General features: G+C 41.2%; 1 protein-coding gene across 1 annotated transcript; it reads left to right on the top strand.

Moving 5' to 3' along the window:
• Positions 1-298: 298 nt before the first annotated feature.
• prss16 (serine protease 16) lies at positions 299-14,763 on the top strand (the record flags this gene model as incomplete). Its single annotated transcript, XM_083886844.1, has 13 exons — positions 299-305; positions 1,539-1,714; positions 2,678-2,777; positions 7,142-7,271; positions 7,952-8,075; positions 8,787-8,864; positions 9,145-9,192; positions 9,285-9,404; positions 10,997-11,161; positions 12,045-12,186; positions 12,273-12,452; positions 12,579-12,733; positions 14,692-14,763. The coding sequence occupies 13 exons, from the start codon at positions 299-301 to the stop codon at positions 14,761-14,763; spliced, it is 1,497 nt and encodes a 498-aa protein (XP_083742970.1).
• Between the last annotated feature and the right edge of the window lie 3,468 nt (positions 14,764-18,231).

Below are 18,231 nucleotides of genomic sequence, written 5' to 3'. Positions count from 1 at the left end.
TGTCAACGAGTCAATTTTTCATCCTGCTGCTCTTAAACTATTCTCATGCTGGTGAGTTAATAAATGTTCAACTGAATATTTACATTTTTCACAAGAATTATGGAGTATTTTAGTCAAACTGCTCAAACTGGTATGTGCCTTACATATGTACATGGTGACTATCTCACTGGCATTCTCGTCAGGATTTAGGGCTGTCAAACTGTGGAATAGTTTTTCTCATTTTATTATCTTACTGCTGTTCTATATTATTACCTCCACCTAGAATGTTTTCATTGGTGTGGGTTTATCTGTGGACAACATGGTTGGTGAGGTTAGCACTCTTGCCTTTGCAGCAAGTAGACTCAGAACAAGGGCCTTTCTGCATGAAGTTTGCATGTGTGAGTAGGTTTTCTCCGGCTTCCTCCCACAGTCCAAAAACCTGCAATATGGGGATTAGGTAAATTGGACACTCTAAATTGACTTTTTGCAAGAGTGAATGGTTGTTTGTCTCTATATGTGGCCCTGTGATAGACTGGCGAACTGTCCAGGGTGTACCCTGCCTATCAGCCCTATGTCAGCTGAGATTGGCACAGCACCCCCCGCCACCCTCATGTGGAGGATTAAGCAGTAGATGATGGATGAATGAATAAGTTTGTCCTTATGTTAGCAACTTCCTGGCTACAGTTCTTTTTTACAGTTTTATTGGGCAATACTGTAAAAACATATTGTTTTTTGTGATGGTAATGATTTAGTAATTAAGGTGGTATATACATATTGTATTCTGAAAATTGTGTGAGACTTTGTATTTAGGTGGAGGCTTTAAAATAATCCAGTGGACTTACCCCTCCTTATAGTGTATTGATTCTTTTGTTTGTTTATTTTAGTGTGCAGCCCATGGCCTAGTGGAAAGGGAACCTAAGCCCCTTTTCTACCTATGGTCCCAGCTCGACTCGCCTTGTTGTTGCTTCATTGTACACGTGACACACACAAACAAGTCACTAATGACTTGTAAAGAAGTTGTTTTCAGTGTACTGAATCATTAAAATCAGTTGATGAAAATATTATATATATAGACTAGCAGAGCCGGAAATCAAACCAACAACCTGTCGAAGCGAGTTGAGTAGCGCCAGTGGAAACACGCCATTAGATAGCTTGTAACCAGAGGGTTGCTGGTTTAAATCCCAACAAGTCAGGGGTACTTCTAAGTAGTATGCATTAACACACAGCCACTCTAGGTTGGCAACTTCCAGTGTACTCCGAATAATTGGGACGTCTATGTACACATTAAAGTGTGCAAAATAATCATATCAAGTTCCTTGAGAAACTATTGTTAGATGGAGACAATAGACATAATGAAATAGGTTTAAGTGCAGAGGGCCAGCTGTGTGTCAGCAGGTCAGTACAGCTGCCATAGAGGTTGCAACAAGAAGAAGAGTGAGTGTGATATGTTTCTTCAGAAATAGCCAGGGCCTATAACCAGTAAAAACATGGTTCAACAGGTATGCATTTTTTTTTTCATTGTATTGCACTATTACCTTTCTCTACTATTCCACTGCCAGGTCGAGTTCTGCTGAGCCTCAAGCAGCGTGTGCGTGATCTGCAGCTGCAAAAGGTCAGGCAGCAGCTCCTTATACACACCATCAGTGGACGTCAGCCGCTCCTACATGTTAAGGAGGGACAGATTCAACAGCCACTGAACCACTTCAACCGACAAGACAGTGCTACATTCACTCAGGTATTTTTCTTTTTTTACTTTAGAATGTAAAAAGGTGCATTATGTAATACATCAAAAGCAACTGGCCATAAAATCCTCCTAATATGTCACAGAGACTCAGGAATAATATTCATATAACAAACTGAACTCACCAACAACAGTACAGCCAAAATATTTACATTAAAAATATTTCAATCATGTTTATGTTTTGAAATCATGTTTTGGCAGGTTGTGCCACCTACCACCGTCTACCAATCATTGCGGTCAGTAGTGTATCAGCTGCTGAGCAACCACGGGTTGCCAGTTACGTCAGAAAAACGAAACCTAAAAGACCTCAGTATTTTGAATTTGAATGTAGTAACTGTGTTGGCCACATTCTTACATATGGCATCTTTAAATGATGATGTCATAATCCCACCTCTCTCTTACGCTTCTGTCATTGTCTTCTTGTTATTTGTTTTGTTTGTTCACTTTATGATAACTTTTATTGTCTCTGTTTCTGTGATTGTATACATTGTAATGTATACTTATTTGAATAAAGCTTTATTAAAAAAAACAATGCTGTTTTTTCAGAAAACATTTCTCAAAATGACAAAGAAAAAGGATTGTTTACATTTTTGTGTGGATAGGGCCTTAGCAGTGAGGTGTAAACTGAGTTTGAAACGGTTGCAGAAGAGAATATTATTATTGTATTGATGAACACCAAAACCGACTTAATGCCTTTCACTTTATCCTACACAAAAACACTGAGCAAAGGGAGCAGAAATACAGAAACAACAGAAGTCTCTGTGTCGAAAAACTGTTGAACCTCAGCTTCACCAGGTCCTGACACAGCAGTGTTTCCAGACAATGTGGGAACTGTTCAGCCTCTTTTAGCTCTAACTGCCATTTGAGGCTGATCATGTGAAAAAAATAAAGCTGCACTGATTCAAATCTTTTTTCAAAACTTTCAAAAGTTCTTGTGTCTGTCTTTTGTTCTTCCAGAGGTTCTTTGTGAATGAGGAGTACTGGCAGCGTCCTGATGGTCCTGTGTTCCTCTTCATTGGAGGAGAAGGGCCCATCTATGAGTTTGATGTACTGGCAGGTAAACTGGCACGTCCTGTTTTTTCTAGTTTTTCGGACACAGTTAAAGTGATTGTTCAGGTTTTTTTTTTTAAGTTCAAGTCAATTTAATTAAACAATGAGCAAGCACGGGGCATGACTAGAACTGTATGTCTTGAGAAGAGTCTAGTTAACCTAACAACTTTGCAGTTGCTCTGTAATGCATATGCATGCTATTTTAACAGCTTCTCACATTAATTTTATGGTCAACAGTGCACCTGACCCATACAAATCGCCCACATATTGATCTCCAGCAGCTTCACATCCAAATTCCTGTTTTAGATAATTTCGTGGGCTCACCAACCTCTTCAAATTCATAATCCACCCAGACAAGTGTGCCCTGATTGAATCCCACCTGTCATGAATCGCTGCTATTTCTTTTGGGGATCTGAAGATGCTGGAAGTTGCTGATCTGACAGCGTCCCCATCACCTGGAGGGAATCGCGCGTCGAGCACCACTTGAGAGATTTTTCCCAAAGTTGTAGGCCTATTTGGTTCCATTTAAACATGTTTTCATATTAATTCCACAAAAGGAAATCGGAATATGATGATAATTATTATTAATCTTACCTATATTGACCATGCACGGGCATGTTGCAGGAAATGTTGTGCCACGCTAAAATTATTTTTCCTAGTGGTTTGTCTAACATCACTCGCTTATTGTTATTGTTAAAGTCAATATACATTTTGTTTATTGATCAAAAAGGTGACCAGCCTTGTCGAGACACCCCTTAGGCACGTCACCATATACCAGGGAAAGGATATTTAGATCAGTTTCCACAGTTATAGTTATCATAATTTATAGTAGATTTTTAAATAGAAAAATATTCTATTGGATCACTTCGAGAAGTGGGTTGGCATCAGAGATACTAGCTTAAAATGGTTTAAATCCTACTTGTCAGACAAGTCTCTCTCAGTAGCCATGGGAAATGCCTCCTCATCAGTGGCCCCTTTGACCTGTGGTGTTCCCCAAGGCTCTATCTTTAGCCCCTTGTTATTCTACATGCTACCACTGGGTCATATCATAAACAAACACAAAATCCAGTACCATTGTTATGCAGATGCCTCACTAATTTATGTCCCATTAAAAACTGGTGAGGGTGGCAATTTTAATCATCTTATATCCTGTCTGTCAGGTGCTGGATGTCCCAAAACCTTTGTCCATCCCTATTTTACAAAATCATCTTGGATTCCTGTTTTCAAATGTCAAACCTACAGCCAGAAACCTGGGTGTGATATTTGACAGCAACCTTTCCTTTGATAAACAAATAACAAACATTGTTCAGGCATGCTTCTATCACTTAAGGAACATCTCAAATATCAGGTCTTTTCTCTGGCAACCTGACCTTGAGAAGGTCATCCATGCACCCATGATTTCTTCTCAGATGGATTATTGCAAAGCATTGTATTCAGGTTTGAGCAAAAAAGCCATCTCACGCCTAGCAAGAGCTTATCAGTCTGAAATACAGAGGCTGGAATAAGCTGGCTATGTAGTCACTCTGGAGCGAGGTAGTCTAACTCACCTACCAGTTAGACATTCCTCATCACTTAGTGGTACATAACGGGACGCCACAGATGGTCTGAGTACCAGGGGGTCGACCTGAACCAACTTTTACCCCCTGATCCAACACTAGGACCTTCTCTGCTGGCAGTTCTCATCCTAAGGGGGGCATAACAGAAAATCAATCAATTAATCAATCAATCTTTATTTGTATAGCCCACAGTTTACAAAACATAGTTTGTCTCACGTGACTTCACAGTGTTGGTAACATCCTCTGTCCTTAGACCTTCAACCAGGGTAAGAAAAAACTAACAGGGAAAAAACCTTTGTAACAGGGAAAAAAAGGTAGAAACCTTAGGGAGAACCACAGGTGAGGGATCCACTCCCTGGACGGACAGACGTGCAGTAGATGTTACCCAAAACATACAATACACAATTACAAAGAATAAAAAGTAAAAAGTCTTTAATCTGGATCACTGGGTTTGTCGCAGCCTGTAGCGAAGACTGAGAAGCTCTGCTCTGGAGAGACATTAACCGTGATAAACAGCCCACAGTGTATGAGTGGAGAGTGCTTCCCTACGGCACAACCTGCAGTCCCTGCTGTGTCACATACGCACACCAGAAACACTTCATGGACAGCCTGGTGAAGCAGTCAAGTAGTCAGTCCTGAAATACTTATATGTGGACTGCCCCAGTGTGTAGCTGCAGATGAGGATGCCAAAAGCCACTTCAGATCAGAGTTCACAGTGAAGACCCGAACAAAAAACAGCCTTTTGTGGACTTTTGAACACTATCTGCACCTTCTGTACCAGACTACAATCAGTTTGCAACCTGCAGTGATCTCATACTGTACACTCCCTATACGGGGCGGCTAACGATACACTCCAAGCTGAGGACTATCATAAGGCCCAGATCTCCCTCTTACAACGAGTACAACCAGTCTCTGGGCAGAAGATGCTGGCACCATAGTCACCCCCTACTGACCATTTCTGGCGTAACTTCTGGCCTCTAAAGTTCTACCTCCCCAGCCTCCAAGCTTGACAGAAATGGCATTTGGACAAGTCTGATCTGCACATTGTTCAGGTGGCCATGACCATGGACCCTCAGTGACCTCATTCACTGTGGCCACTCGGAAAGTTCACCACCATTTCTCCTGGACTTGACAGAAAAGTGAGGTCAGTGGAAGTGAAAGTGGGGGAGCCAATTTACGCACACCCAGTGGTTAGGATCTCCCATATCCCTGCATTGCCGGATTAATCATCCGAGTCCTGAATGCACTACAGCGGCCTTTGGGATGTTACTTCAGAACCTACAGGCACCTATATATATATATATATATATATATATAGTTCAGATTTACTGGGAAATTTGGGGGCAGCTGTGAAAAAGGCGCCTTCTATTGGTGACTCATTGTGTGTGCCAGCTATTGTTTTTTCTAACCCCATTCAGTTACAGTCCACACAGACTTTGGGAGAGACTCCCCTGTTCTCAGCTCCTAACTACCATTCAGTATGAAGTGCGTCTAGTGCTAGTGAGTGAAAACTGATGATGTACTAATAATGTGCTAATTCTGTGCCTTAGCTCTCTTTCATTACGAATAGTAACGCTGTTAGCAACCCGTATTGTTGCTGCAGGTTTGTAATTTCATTGTGTGTTGCTGTTATACTCTGTGGCATATTATAGAGTCGGTTTTGTTCCTCTATTCACCTAATTGTTTAATCATTAATTGAACGTAATGCTGCTTAGGTGACGTCAGCTAGTGGATTACTCATCATCCAGTAGATGGCAGTGTTGCCTCACACATAAAATATCAACGTGATGATTTGTCTGGTTCAGCTTTAGAGAAGCACTACAATAGTGTAAGGTCACTCTGCCTTACTACAATTAACCTGTTTGTGCTGCATGGAATTGCCTGGAATCTGGTTTAGGTTGTGTTACACATGTCATTATGCGATATTTACTAGACATATTTATGTGCATTATTTGTTTGTTAAACAGAACCATTTTGTCACTGGTCAGTTGTAAGAACAGCATAATAACACAGATATCGCAGGGAAACAACATCTTCTCCACAGAAACGGTGTGTTGTGCTTTCTAATAATGTTCCCTAAACGAAGCATATACAAACTAAAAAAATATAGACCCAGGCACTGAGCCCTAATTAAATTGTTTTTTCAATGAGGCATTATCATTAACCTGAACATACTGGAATCTATCACTATCACTGTCGACATCTACATGGATGTTGAAATCCCCTACAATTAGGATTATATCTGTCCGTAGTACTAACTCAGATAAGAATTCAGAACTGATAGAAACTCTGAATATGGTGCAGGTGGATGATAAACAGAAACTATCAGAATTGGTTTATGTGATTTCCAACTAGGATGAGACTTTCAAAAGAGAAATATTCAGGTTTGGACTTGGGGTTGATTAATAGTCTGGTATGAAAAATGGCCAGCTCCTCCTAATCGGCCTGAGTTTCTGGTAATATGAGTATTAGTATGTGTGGGGTTGTGTGTGGTTGTAGAGGAAGTGACACACAGTTGTTGTTTTTTTATTATTATCTATGGGTTCTGGCCCAGAATACTGGAAACACTGTTCTATGCTGCATCTTCTTCAATATGGCATTTCTGTGCTGTTATTAAAACTGTAATCTCTGTGTTTTGTAAAGGAAAACCTTTGAAAATGCCACTTTACACTTATATTTGACACATTTTTGTGTAATTTCATGGTCAGAAAAGTTAAGTTACTCACACTTTTATAATGAAACGCAAATTAATAATAAAAAAAAAAGGTCTTGGCAAACACATTGAATCTTATCTGCTTTGATCATATTTCCCCAGGTCATCATGTTGACATGGCTGAAGAGCACAGGGCTCTACTCCTGGCTGTGGAGCATCGTTTCTATGGTGACAGCATCAACCCTGATGGTCTTAAAACAGAAAACCTGGCACACCTGAGCAGCCAGCAAGCGTTAGTGTTGGCTCTCTACACTAGTGTGTGCGTGTGTGTGTGTTAAGCGGACACCCTGCACTTACTCTTGTTGTATGTGATTTTACAAGTAAATGGTCTGTATTTATATCTATGTGCAGCACATTTTCTATCACTCATCTCTCTTACCCATTCACGTGCTCAGGAGCAAGGTGGGGTTAACTTTCTTGCCCAAGGACACGTCGGCTTGTAGACCGGAGGTCTAAATTGAATCCACAACCTTCAAGTTGAAAGATGACTCGCTCTACTGTACCACTGAGCTACCATCACCCCCGAGTGCCCCCTCTTACTCTTAATTCAGTTTTCCTTTTCCCTTTAAGTTTTTAAAAGTGTGTTTTTGTGTCTGTGTGTGCTTATGCATGTGTTTCATGTTTGTGCACCACATTTCACTGATGATGTTATGCACCATATACGTGACAATGGTTAAACATCATCTAACACACAATGATATTTTGGCACGATACAACATGACATGATACTATATGATAGTTTTAAGCACAAATCAATAATAAAGCAGACATTTCCATTACTCAAAGACAGTCAGTCAAAATTAGGACCGTACAGATCAACCTCACCCTGTTGTTTTTGCCTTTGTGATAATGTCAGTGCATCTATAAATGCCTCTGTCAAGGTCATTTTTTATACCCATCCCCTTTGTTCAGGCTTGCTGACTTGGCTGTGCTTCACCACCACATCAGCCAAAACTTCAATCTGAGCCACAGGAACACCTGGATCAGCTTTGGAGGCTCTTATGCTGGAGCCTTGTCTGCCTGGTTCAGAGGAAAGGTAACACACTGGCATCACATATGAGCATTGAGCATTTTCAAATCTTTAGCATAAGTAAGGAGACTGAAATATCTCCCTGTACCACAAAGTGGCAGTCGGTGGTTTATTTTTTAACCAGTTGTATTTATGTACTTTGGAGACCAAGAATGTAAAAGCCTCGGTCTCTCCTAACATTCAAAAAATCCCTCCCAATTCCTGGGATATTGTTCCCCAAATCTATTAAAAATGTGCATTGCCAAAGACAGTGGTAATAAGTGCCAACCTTCCCATGACACGTATATAAAGGCAGGATCTGACAGGTCATCTAATTCAAGATATAAAGGGTTACAGGTAGGCAGTGTAGTATCTTATAAGGTGTTTCTCTCAGTCACTTACATGTTAACATGGACCTATACACCGCAGCTGCCTGCCAGTCATCCTCAATATATTGTGTTTTCAAGTCTCATTCCCATTTCTGTGCAATTTTCGAGGTTCCACAGATGGCATCAGTGTATAATATTCCATACAAGGTGGAAATAATGGGTTTTTGCTTATTTGTGACAATAAACTAAATCCCTTTGATTAAACAACACATTCAAATTTCCTTATTTTATGGTTTGGGAAACTCGGAACAATATTGAATGGATTTTATCTTCACTCTGTCTCATGTTCTACATTACATTAAACCACACATGTGTTGTATGTAAGACTTTGTTTTTGTTCTTGATGTAGTTTCCTCATCTGGTGTTCGGGGCGGTGGCCTCTTCTGCTCCTGTAAAGGCAACGCTGGACTTTTCTGCCTACAACAATGTAAATTGACACGATGCATGTTTGCAACATTAGAACATTAGCAGCATAAATAATGTTGAAGTCATGAACAGTTTATTCCCTGTCCACACGTGACGTTTTGCAATGTACCATTATTTTAATTTGATTTACGTTTGTTGTCTATTATTAGAAAGTAAACCTCTTCACATGTCAATAAACCACTCACCATACATTGTAGCTAATTAAGAATAATTGTCATGTGTGATACATACTTACTTAAAATAACCATGTTATTCACACTGACGTGACTTCTCTGTTTCAGATAGTTGGCTCGAGTCTCATGAATGAAGCTCTTGGTGGCTCAGAAAAGGTGTGAAGACAAGCAGCTGCCTGTTTGTCTGTGTCTCACATGGTAGACATTAACATGCCACAGTCACCCTCCTCCTCCTCATCCTCTTACAGTGTCTGGCTATGGTGCGCCACGCCTTTGCTGCAGTGGAAGAAGCCTTGATGGACGGTAGCGTCAGTGAGGTGGCCGTGGACTTTGGCTGCTGTCAGATCCCCAAGGATCCTGATGATCAGGTGACAACTTTGGACTTTATGGGCTAGAGCAAGGGAGTAGTGGTAAGGGTTAAAGGTCTCAAAGTGAAGAGTGTAGTTGGTTGGGTTATGCAGGTCCCATACAGTTTCATTAACATGGGCTCAATATTGTCAGGCCGAATATACCGGCTCACATGGACATGATGGCTGGCTAGTTGATGCTGACTTCACGGTATATGGCCACAGTGCCAGTAACCAGCCTCAGACATAGAGGCTTTGCTTTCAGCTGCCAGCAGGGATAAAGGGAAAACCACATTTTAACCACTTAACAAAAGGCTCATCTAATAATATCTAGGTTAGATAAATATGTAACATTTCTGCACTGAAATACTAAGAAACAATGAGACAAATTTTATATATTTTGACATCCTCTGCTTTACCCATCTCTGCAAGTAATAGCCTCTCCCCGTAAAGTGAAAATGCACATTGAACAAGGGGAATCAAAGAGACAACAGTTCCCATGATCCCATACTGTTTTCTGAATAGGTATTTTGTTTTGATTGAGAGACCACCAGCAGTAATTACACACTGTGTTTAAGTCAACAGTATCAAGTTTGTCTATGTTTTCATCCATATGATGTGATGGCAAAACCATATGGCTTCAGTTTATCATAAGAATCAATGTGCATTTAAAACGATGACGTAAACACCATTATCCAAAATCTTAATTATCAATCTAATTGTTTCTTGAGAAACTATCAAACCTCGTTGGCTGTAACCAGCAGCAGCATTTACAGTGGACCACAACCAGCCATTTCCATTATTCTCCCTGTGTGATTCTTTCTTCAGAATTAACTCTTCTGATGTTTCTTACACAATCTTTTCAAAGCCCTGATACTGATGCTAATGTGGTGCCCGAACACACATAATACCAAATAAGGCTCAAACCAGGGTCTTCTTGCTGCAAAGGCAAGAGCGCTAACCCCTGCACCAAACGTGTGTGGCCTATAAGAAACTCATTTTACCAAAAAGGATATGGTAATAGACGGAAGTCCTTAAACAGTAGAAGGATGAACTTCTGGACTGTGTGCGTTCCAAAATGGATGGTTGCCAGAATGCTGTCCTTCCTTTCTCATCTTCCGATCATCAAAACAAGTCTTCACCCGTCTTACCAGTTCATCATCAGTCATTGTCTGTACAACCTTGGCCAACCTCCATTCATTCCGTGGCAGATCCTCTTTGTCTGAGGGCAATGTTAGAAAGATGCTCTCTTTTCCAGTGACTCCAAGATTGGTCTGCTTTGGGAGCTTTTAAAGTGCTGTATAAATTAGTATTATTACTTCATGTACTCCTTTATGAATCTGCCTGGAGTTGGTAATGCAGCAACATATTTCATTGTCAGCAAGTGGTTGGGTGTCAGTGGTTCAGGACTGTTCGGATCACTCAGACTGTCAACTGTGAGTGGACGACCATTTACAATAGCCACTGCCTCCTAGAAGAAGGTCCACAGGCATGCGAGAGTGAAAGAATGGAATGAAGCACATTTCTGATTTTTCTTATCTGTCTCTCCCATACACCTCCTGCACGACTTGAGTGTTGAGCATGAAGTCACATTACTACATGCTTTCATTCAGATGGAGCTGATGCAAAACTTGGCAGACATCGTCATGGGAACAGTGCAGTACAATGAGGAAGGAGTCCTCATGTCGATCAAAGACCTCTGCACTCTCATGACCAATAAGAGTGAGGCACATGAGGGGAAAGTGAATGCATACGGACGCCTTGTTCAACTCTCACAGGTATGGAGATCACTAACCTCACCACCAGATGTCACTGTTGCATCAAATATAATTTAAATTCTCTCTTCTTTCATAATAACAATTGTATTTGATTTAATGCTTTACACAGTGCCATTTCATAGTTAAGTTTTTTTAAATGCACAAATCAAAGTTCGAGAATTATATACAAGCTGCAATTCAATATAATGTCACCTACTCATAATATATCAGGATAGGTATACCCTCTCAGAACATGGAGTGTAGTGACCCACAAACATAAACAGGAAAGAGGCTCTAAACTCACATTATGTACTCATATAACTTTGTTTTATTTATTGTTGTTCACATTTTATTAATATTTAATGTCCTTACATAATTGTCATAATTCCTAGTGTTTTAATGCATATGTAGTACATTTTTACTGTGTTGCTGCTGGATGATGAGAAATAGAGTTTATACTTTATATTCACAGATTTTCATTTGTGGTTGTTTGTGAGAAATTAACATTTCTTCCATTTCATGTAAGGTGAAATTATCATACAGACTTTATGAATACTGTTAAGCTGTATCCTATTTTTTACCATCATTCAACAGAACAGAACTGTCAACAAGGGCCGTGGCACTAAATCATGGTGCAAGTTAAAATGTTCAGTCATTTTCAATAGTTTCAGCTATAAATTGCTGGAATAATACTTTTGGAGTTTTGTTCAGAAAGTATACTTACCTAATGAACTAATGAGTAACTGATTCGTTTATAGCCAACTATTAACCAAAGACCTAAAGAGTATCCAATCCTTAGTTACTCATGTCCTAATGATTACTTGATGATTCATTAACCTTAGTTCCTGTGTGACATTTCTATTGCATCTCTCATTGCTGTTTTATGCATGACAAATACCTGCAGATTTACCGCGAAGCCAGTGACGAGTCCTGTCTGGATGTCTCTCATGAGAGAGCAGTGAAGGATCTGATGGACACGTCGCTACCCTCCAGCAGAAGAGCAGGAAGACAGTGGACCTACCAGACCTGCACTGAGTTTGGCTTCTGTACATCACACACACACACCCACACACCCACTTCACTTCATTATATGAAATAATAATATAATATGTGTATGTGTGCATGTGTATAGACCAGACTTGTGAGGACAGCACTTGTCCATTCTCTGGGATGCTGACCCTGAAGGCCAGTACTCAGCTCTGCCCCCTGCTGTTTGGCATTTCCCAGAATTCTCTGCCTGCACGCATTGCCTTCACTAACACTTACTATGGAGGAGACAAACCCCACACACACAGGGTCCTGTATGTCAATGGTGAGGTTGGATTTACTAGTAAAAGTTATGAATCAACAAAAATATCAACAAATGACTTTAGTTACACTTAACTAACTTACAACTTATGTGAAGGGGCACAAATGATGCGCTGCTAAATGTCCACAGGTGGAACTGACCCATGGCAGGAGTTGTCAGTGGTCCACGGCAGGAGTGAGGGAGAAGAGAAAGATCGGACCATTTTCATTGAAGACACTGCTCACTGTGCTGACATGATGAGTCAGAGAGTCACAGACCGCTGCTCCCTCAAAAAAGCCAGACAGGTATACAAACAAACACTAACATCGCACAGACCTCATATAACGTATTTGTCCAAAAGGTCCACAGACATCAGGGATAGCACATGCTTGATATATGAGTCAGTGTCAGTTAGGGTACTGATCTATTATAGAAGGGTTCACCTGATTTTTTTTTCTGAGAACAGCACTGTCACGCCAATGAGTAATTTGAAATGTATTGGTAAAATTGTTTCTCTTCATGGCGGTTGTGAAAAGATATTTAAATTTTCTAGAAAAGGCTCACCTTGAGTTAACTTTAAGATAAGATAAGAACATCCTTCATTAGTCCCTCAATAGGGAAATTGAAGGACTACAGTGTTACGACAGCAAAGACAGTAAAGGTAAAGGTAATAAATAATAAACGTGCATTTTTGTGCATCTACAAATGTACAATATAGAATGTATTAACTATTAAGATTACAAAAATAGAATTTTTAAAATATTAACCATACAAACATTAAACATTAAAGCTCAGAATGAGGGTTGAATTTATTGTAATTCACATACATATTTGCAATAAACATATTATGTAAATGTATTTATATTTTAAGGTGTTTTTTTTAATTCTTGGCAACCACTCATAATTTGGGTATAGGGTTAGGGTCTCACTTGCTGTGCAGACTGTAAAACCCTTTGAGGCAAATTGTGTTTGTGATGTTGAGCTATATAAATAAAATTGACTTGTCTTGACATGGTTCATACCCATTCACGCGCTGCCAGCACCGCCAAAACCACAACCTTCTAGTTGAAAGACAGCTCGCTCTACTGAGCCACCATTGCTCTAACTACGTATAAGTGGTTCTATGATAGTTTAGGTATTTTGATGGGTGGTTGTATGGGATACTGACACACTACTGATGACCAGTGCCCTAAAACAAGCTGGAAAACAACATGGATGCTTGCTCTGGTATTGGGGTGGATGATGTCATCATCTACCTCCTTCACAGAGCCCTCTCTCACCTGGAGATCAGGGAGCGCTGTGAGGATCATGTTCTTTGATTTCTCCAAGTGCTTTCAACACCATGCAGCCCAGACTCTTTAGGGGAAAGCTGGAGCTCATGGGGGTGGACCACCGCCACACAGATTGGATTGTGGACTACCTCACACCGTCCACACCGTCCATATGAGGACACAGGACTGTGTGTCTGACATGGACGTCTGCAGCATGGAGGCCCCACAGGAAATGGTACTGGCTCTGTTCCTCTTCACCATCTACACCAGTGGAACCACCTCCAGAACACCTCAGGGAAATCCAAAGAACTGGTGGTGGAGACACTGCCCCTGACACCGGTGAACATCCAGGGAAGGGACATAGTAGACTCTTATAAGTACCTGGGTGTTCACCTAATCAGTAGACTGGACTGTGAACAATGCTGTACTTTACAGAAATGATTCCTCATTCCAATACTAGGACACAATGGATAAATATTGATAGCTCAAGAATATGTTCACAGCCTTTAACCTGCAGGAAACTCAAGTTACAAAAACCTCTCTCTCTCTCAACCTCTAACCTTTAAATGGAACAGTTGATGGATTTCTCTTTGAAATTTGCTATAGGAAAGTGAGGTGTTCACAAAGTGACACAAACTTCAGTTTCCACTTGCATATGTTTGTCTTTTTCTTCTTCTTGCAGCTTCTCCCTTTAGGGCTTGTCCTCTCCCTTGTGTCCTTTGCTTTTACACCACATGTCCTCTTTTACAACATCCACTGACCTTCTCTGTGGTCTTTCGCTGAAATAAGTGAACATAATAGAATGAGTGAGTGTCTGTGTCTCGAGTGATTCACAGGGTTGACAGTGTGTCAGTAGAATAATAAAAAAAAACTCCCGTCAAGAACGATTCAAGGCTTTTCCAGGCCTAAATATTTTATATTCCTTTTAAGCTTCGAATGGTCGGTATAGCAACAACAGAAAACATCACTAACTTTCCGTGTTCATCTTTCAGGAGATTGAGAACCATGTGGCCTGGTGGCTGGAGGCCGCTGCCCAGGAGGAGATGGAGAGAAAAGGAGTGTGATTCGGCCACAGTGTAACCGGATCAGGTCTTATCACTGTCTACTGGAGGTGATAAGGAGCAGTTTAATTAGTTGGTGTGGCTGCCTGCTGTGTTTCGTCCTCCATTTCCTGTCTCTTCAGTTCCACCTCCTCATTCTGTCTATAACCATCTCATAGCTCTGCACTTGATCTCTGCCGTTATATGGGTGTGTTTTAGCAATTGGCCAGACAACCTTTAATTTGTGTTTCATATTAATTTCTCTTTTAGATTTAACATTGTTGAGATTTATTGTTGTGTTTTTTGGTTATAAGAACAATCATTTCATGGCTGTTTCCAACATATGAAATATTATGTTCTATCTAATGGCTATTTTTGTTTGTATTAATCACTTATCTTACCTATATCATACCACTAGGGGGCGGTGTTGCTACATTTTGTCAAACTCATCTCTTGCTCCCTCATCCTCTGTTATCAGATGTCATATCAGATTGACACTGGTATGATCTGGTGTTGTAAATAAAAGACAACACAAAAATGACAGCAAATATGAACCATGTATTGTTGTGTTGGTAACAGTGAGAGAAATTATGAATCAAATTAAATCTAATGAAGCAGTGGAGACTGCTGGAAGCACCAGTTGACCTAAAGCCATCTGTTTCTCTATAGTCTGGTGTGTGTGTGTGTGTGTGTGTGTGTGTGTGTGTGTGTGTGTGTGTGTGTAAAGGAGAGAGAGAGAGAGAGTGTGCATGCACATGAGGGTGTGTGACCCTCTCAGTAAGAGGTCAGAAGTTGGAGGTCATGACCCCTCTCACCCTGTGGGGAGTGGGAGATCATCAATCACACAACTGGAGGCTGGACAGCAGCAGCAGGACACACACACACACGCACGCACACACACACGCACACACACACACACCACGCACGCACACACACACACACACACACACACACACACACACACACACACACACACACACACACACACACACACACACACACACACACACACACACACACACACACACACACACACACACACACACACACACACACACACACACACACACACAGGGAAAGAAAGAGAAAGAGAAAAAAATAAAAAACTTTTTTGCTGCAGTGCTTCCATTTCCTCCTATATACAACAGCCCTTCATCTCTCTCTCTCTCTCTCTCTCTCTCTCACCCCCCCCCCCCCACACACACACACAATCTGCTATCAGGGTTATCAGCCAGTGTTTGCAGAGCGACAGCTCATGCTTTTTCTCTCTCCTCCATCCCTCCTCCCCCTCCTCCTCCCACAGCTTGTCCTGTTGATCAATGAGGAAGTTCTTGGGCCTCAACTATTAATCACAACCTATCGGCTATCTGTCTGCTGGGCCAACCAATCACTGCCCCAGGACAGCTAGACTGTGAAAAATGTGACCTGGTGGATGGAGGGGAGGTTGGGGACTTAGGGGGAGTGGATGGTTCATGAAGGAGGGGAGGGAGGTGAAGGAGCACTCAATCACATGCAAGTCAGAGTACAGCTCTACAACTCAGTCAAGTACACACACACACACACACACACACACACACACACACACACACACACACACACACACACACACACACACACACACACACACACACACACACACACACACACACACACACAGACACACACACACACACACACACACACACACACACACACACACACACACACACACACACACACATGGGTGCATTCATGACACAAATACAGTAATTCAATCAACACATTTCGTTCCTGATTCCTTTCTGTAAAAGCAACCAAATACAAAGTTTCATGAAGTGCAATTGAGCACAACTTTCAATCATGAAGGATGATAAATGAAGACATTCATTCATTCATTGTGTAATGCTTTATCTTCCACATGAGGGTCACAGGTAGACATACCAATCCCAGCTGAGAAAACAATGTTTAATTTCAACAACAGAACAGCTTAACAGAAGACGAAAAAGGTCAACGTTATTGTGCATAGCAAAAATAAATCTGTTTTAGCCTCACACTAACTTTATTTAGTTAGATATCATACACCAATCAGCCATAACATTAAAAATATGGTGCAGATGGTGTGGTTGTCTGAGATAGTTCTCTGGTTTGAGCGTAGTGGCGAACACCGTTGTCTCACTGCAAGAATCGCATCACCATTTGACCTTACTTTTTTTTCTGTGGCGTTTGGATGTTCTTCACATGTGTGGGTTTTCTCCAGGTTATCTGGTTTCCTCCTACAGTCCAAAAACATGCAGTCAGGTGAATTTGACACTACAAAGTGACCATAGGTGTGAATTTGAGAATGAATACTTGTTTGCACCATGATGGGCTGGAGACCTGTCCTGAGTGTACCCCACCTTTCAGCTGTCAGCTGTGACCAGCAGTGAGGGGGGTGTGATGTGGTAATGAAATATGACACAGCCTCGAGCTGATTAGACAAGCGAGTAAGAAAGAGCGTGCCAGTGACGCAAGTGTGCAGATCTGAGTCAGCCAACAGCAGTAAGTCATTGGTGAACTATTAGAGCCGAGTGTAGAGAGGACACCAGTATGGAATTTCAAAAATAATATATGGTTGTTGTTCATAGATGAACAAACTTAGACTTTGTTTCCAAAAATCTTTCATAAATCACGAACAGGAGTCAAACATTTGTTAAAACAGCAGGTCTGCAATATACGTATGTAAGGGTGATACTGAGTTTCCCCTTTTCTTAAAACCCTTATGATTTCATTAAATCACGACAGAGAAGAACGACTTTGCTGCAGAGCTATAACCCAGTTGATCTGTTGTCCAATAAAAAGACCTGTTCTCACACCCCAAAGCTTCATCAACACACAGCCATTCCTCTTCTGCATAATCACCATGCTCATTCTCATCCATTCACATCTTATTGCCATGATTAGATTACATCTAATGCAATTACTCTCATCTCTCTCTCTCTCTCTCTTTCTCTCTCTCTCTCTCTCTCTCTCTCTCTCTCTCTCTCTCTCTCTCTCTCTCTCTCTCTCTCTCTCTCCCCTCCCGCTCTCATCATGGATTTCTTGCAGATCTTATTAGTGTGTGATGTGGACCAGGTCTCCCAGTTTGGATTTATGAACCCTCCAACTTCTCTCCTTTAATCTCCCCCTCTCTCCTCCTCTGCTCCCTTCCTGCATCTGTCCATCCATCATTTCCAGGGTTGGCTTGGGCGGAAGAGTATTAATCCCTCTATCCCATCTCTCACTCCTCTGGACAGATGAGGAGATGGAGGAGGGAATGGGGATGGGGGTGAGAGGGTGCAGACCCCCGCCCCCCCCACACCCCCAGATTACTTTCCATAATATTTCTGTAGCACTGTGGAAGAAAATGGAAAAGCATATCAGGTAATGTATGCAGATTTACTCCATGATAGGTTCGCTTCATGGATACATTTCAACAGGTCTCAGGATGAAGCTAAGATGTGTTTGTGTGTGTGTGATCCAGGTATTACTCATGTT

Source organism: Microchirus variegatus (genome assembly GCF_963457635.1).
Source record: "Microchirus variegatus genome assembly, chromosome: 3".
NCBI classification, from domain to species: Eukaryota; Metazoa; Chordata; class Actinopteri; order Pleuronectiformes; family Soleidae; genus Microchirus; species Microchirus variegatus.
Note: the sequence above shows the minus strand (reverse complement) of the source record. Positions and strands in the feature narration are given on the sequence as shown.